The 2,272-nt window shown below is 35.7% G+C and overlaps 1 protein-coding gene across 1 annotated transcript; it reads left to right on the top strand.

The window, feature by feature from the left end:
* Window positions 1–415: 415 nt before the first annotated feature.
* LOC107806898 (aspartic proteinase PCS1-like) lies at window positions 416–1,973 on the top strand. The gene has a single exon (XM_016631171.2). The coding sequence runs from the start codon at window positions 491–493 to the stop codon at window positions 1,838–1,840; it is 1,350 nt and encodes a 449-aa protein (XP_016486657.1). The 5' UTR covers window positions 416–490; the 3' UTR covers window positions 1,841–1,973.
* Window positions 1,974–2,272: the final 299 nt, after the last annotated feature.

Genomic DNA, 2,272 nt, shown 5'->3' with positions numbered 1-2,272 from the left:
CTACCCTTATACATCAGTGACTGATTTTACGGCTCGAACCCGTGACTTATAGGTCATACAGAGACAACTTTACCGTTGCTCCAAGACTTCCCTTCTTTTTCAATAGATAATATAAAAAAAATTCCAAGATTATTTCGAAAACTCTCAAGATTTGAACCAATAAAATCAAATCAAAAACTCTACTTTTAGGGTAACACCCTAAGCCTAAGGCTGTGAAACTACAAATTTGGTGAAAAACTTAGCCAGTATCTTACCTACAACTCAGTAGCAAAGTAGGTACACTGTTATCATTACAACACAGCTTGCAAACAAATAAAAACCTATTAAAGAAACCGCGTTTTATTTTTCCTCTTTTTATTTTCCTTTGTTTTTTTCCTCTCATTAAAACCATATAAATACCAACCATCTACTCACCTCTCACAAAAACCATATAATTCTCCTTCCCTTTCTTCTCTACAAAATCTTCATTTCTCTCCAAAAACAAACTCTCATGGCTTCTTCTACTAGAGTTTTTGTTCTTCTCCTTCTCATAATCTTCAACTTTCTCTACATCTCAGCACAAAAAACCATTAAACATAAGCCTTTTTCAATGTCATTTCCTCTTACTTCAACATCTTTATCACATAACTCTTCTTCTAAAGCTCTTTTTCTTTCTTCCCTTTTGGCTTCTAATCAAAGAAAACAAGCTCCAAACACAAAAACTGTGTCTAGAATTCCATCTTTGAACTATAAATCAACTTTCAAATATTCAATGGCTTTAATTGTTACACTTCCAATAGGGACACCACCACAAAATCAACAAATGGTTTTGGACACAGGCAGCCAACTTTCTTGGATTCAATGTCACAAGAAAATTCCAAAAAGACCCCCACCAACGACGTCGTTTGATCCTTCTTTGTCCTCCACTTTTTCTGTTCTTCCTTGTACTCATCCTTTATGTAAGCCAAGAATTCCCGATTTTACCCTTCCAACTACTTGTGACCAAAATCGCTTGTGCCACTATTCTTACTTTTATGCTGATGGTACTTTAGCTGAGGGTAATCTTGTCCGTGAAAAAATTACATTTTCACGTTCCCAAAGTACCCCTCCTTTGATTCTTGGTTGTGCTACGGAGTCCGAAGATGCCGAGGGTATTTTGGGAATGAATCTTGGACGGTTTTCTTTTGCCTCCCAAGCTAAGGTACAAAAATTCTCATATTGCGTGCCAATTAGACAAGGTAGCCATGCAGTTAAACCTAGTGGAACATTTTACCTAGGCCAAAACCCTAATTCCCATACATTTCAATATATAAATCTTTTGACTTTTCCTCAAAGTCAACGCATGCCAAATTTGGATCCACTAGCTTTCACTGTTGGCATGGTAGGGATAAAAATTGGCGGCAAAAAATTAAACATCTCCGGTAGGGTTTTCCGGCCAAATGCTGGTGGTTCTGGCCAGACGATCATTGATTCCGGCACGGAATACACTTTCTTAGTGGAAGAAGCGTACAATAAGGTCAGAGAAGAAATTGTTAGGTTAGTTGGTCCAAGATTGAAAAAAGGTTACGTTTATGGTGGTGCACTTGACATGTGCTTCGATAACCGTCCGATGGAAATCGGACGGTTGATAGGTGATATGACATTGCAATTTGAGAACGGGGTTGAGATTTTGATCAATAAGGAAAGGATGTTGGATGAAGTAGAAGGTGGGATCCATTGTGTTGGAATCGGACGGTCAGAATCACTCGGAATAGCAAGCAATATTATTGGTAATTTCCATCAGCAAAATTTATGGGTAGAATTTGATATGAGAAATCGAAGAGTAGGTTTTGGCAAAGGAGAGTGTAGTAGGCAAATGTAATGGGTACAAGAGGAAGATTTAGGGCTTGTGCTGTGTAAAATACTATAGTAATCTAATAGATGATAACAAAATATGATGTATTATATGTTATATGTATATGCAATTGATTAAATTTGCCATTCTTTTATAGTTATATTATTCTTCTAATTTTTTGAAGCTGATAGCACTAAGTTCTTTTGTGTTCGTTGATGGAAACTACAACAGAATTAACAACAACAAATGTTTGATACTTAAATCCATATACTGATTTTAATAAGTGGCATACATTATAAATGGACCAAGTTACAAACTTCACGTGAACCTGGATCTATCATACTGTGACAAAAGTTGAATATTTCAGTATTTTAAAATTTTTGAAATGCTAAAATTCTTATTAGTGTTTTCTTAAAAAGAGATATCAATGGCTAGAAATAAATCTCAGTGGACAAGAAA

Source organism: Nicotiana tabacum, chromosome 13, assembly GCF_000715075.1.
Source record: "Nicotiana tabacum cultivar K326 chromosome 13, ASM71507v2, whole genome shotgun sequence".
Taxonomy (NCBI): Eukaryota; Viridiplantae; Streptophyta; class Magnoliopsida; order Solanales; family Solanaceae; genus Nicotiana; species Nicotiana tabacum.
This window is presented reverse-complemented; position numbering and strand designations above follow the sequence as displayed.

Coding starts and splice junctions, on each gene's coding strand:
- LOC107806898 (XM_016631171.2), top strand. CDS start 491: ATGGCTTCTTCTACTAGAGTTTTTGTTCTTCTCCTTCTCATAATCTTC.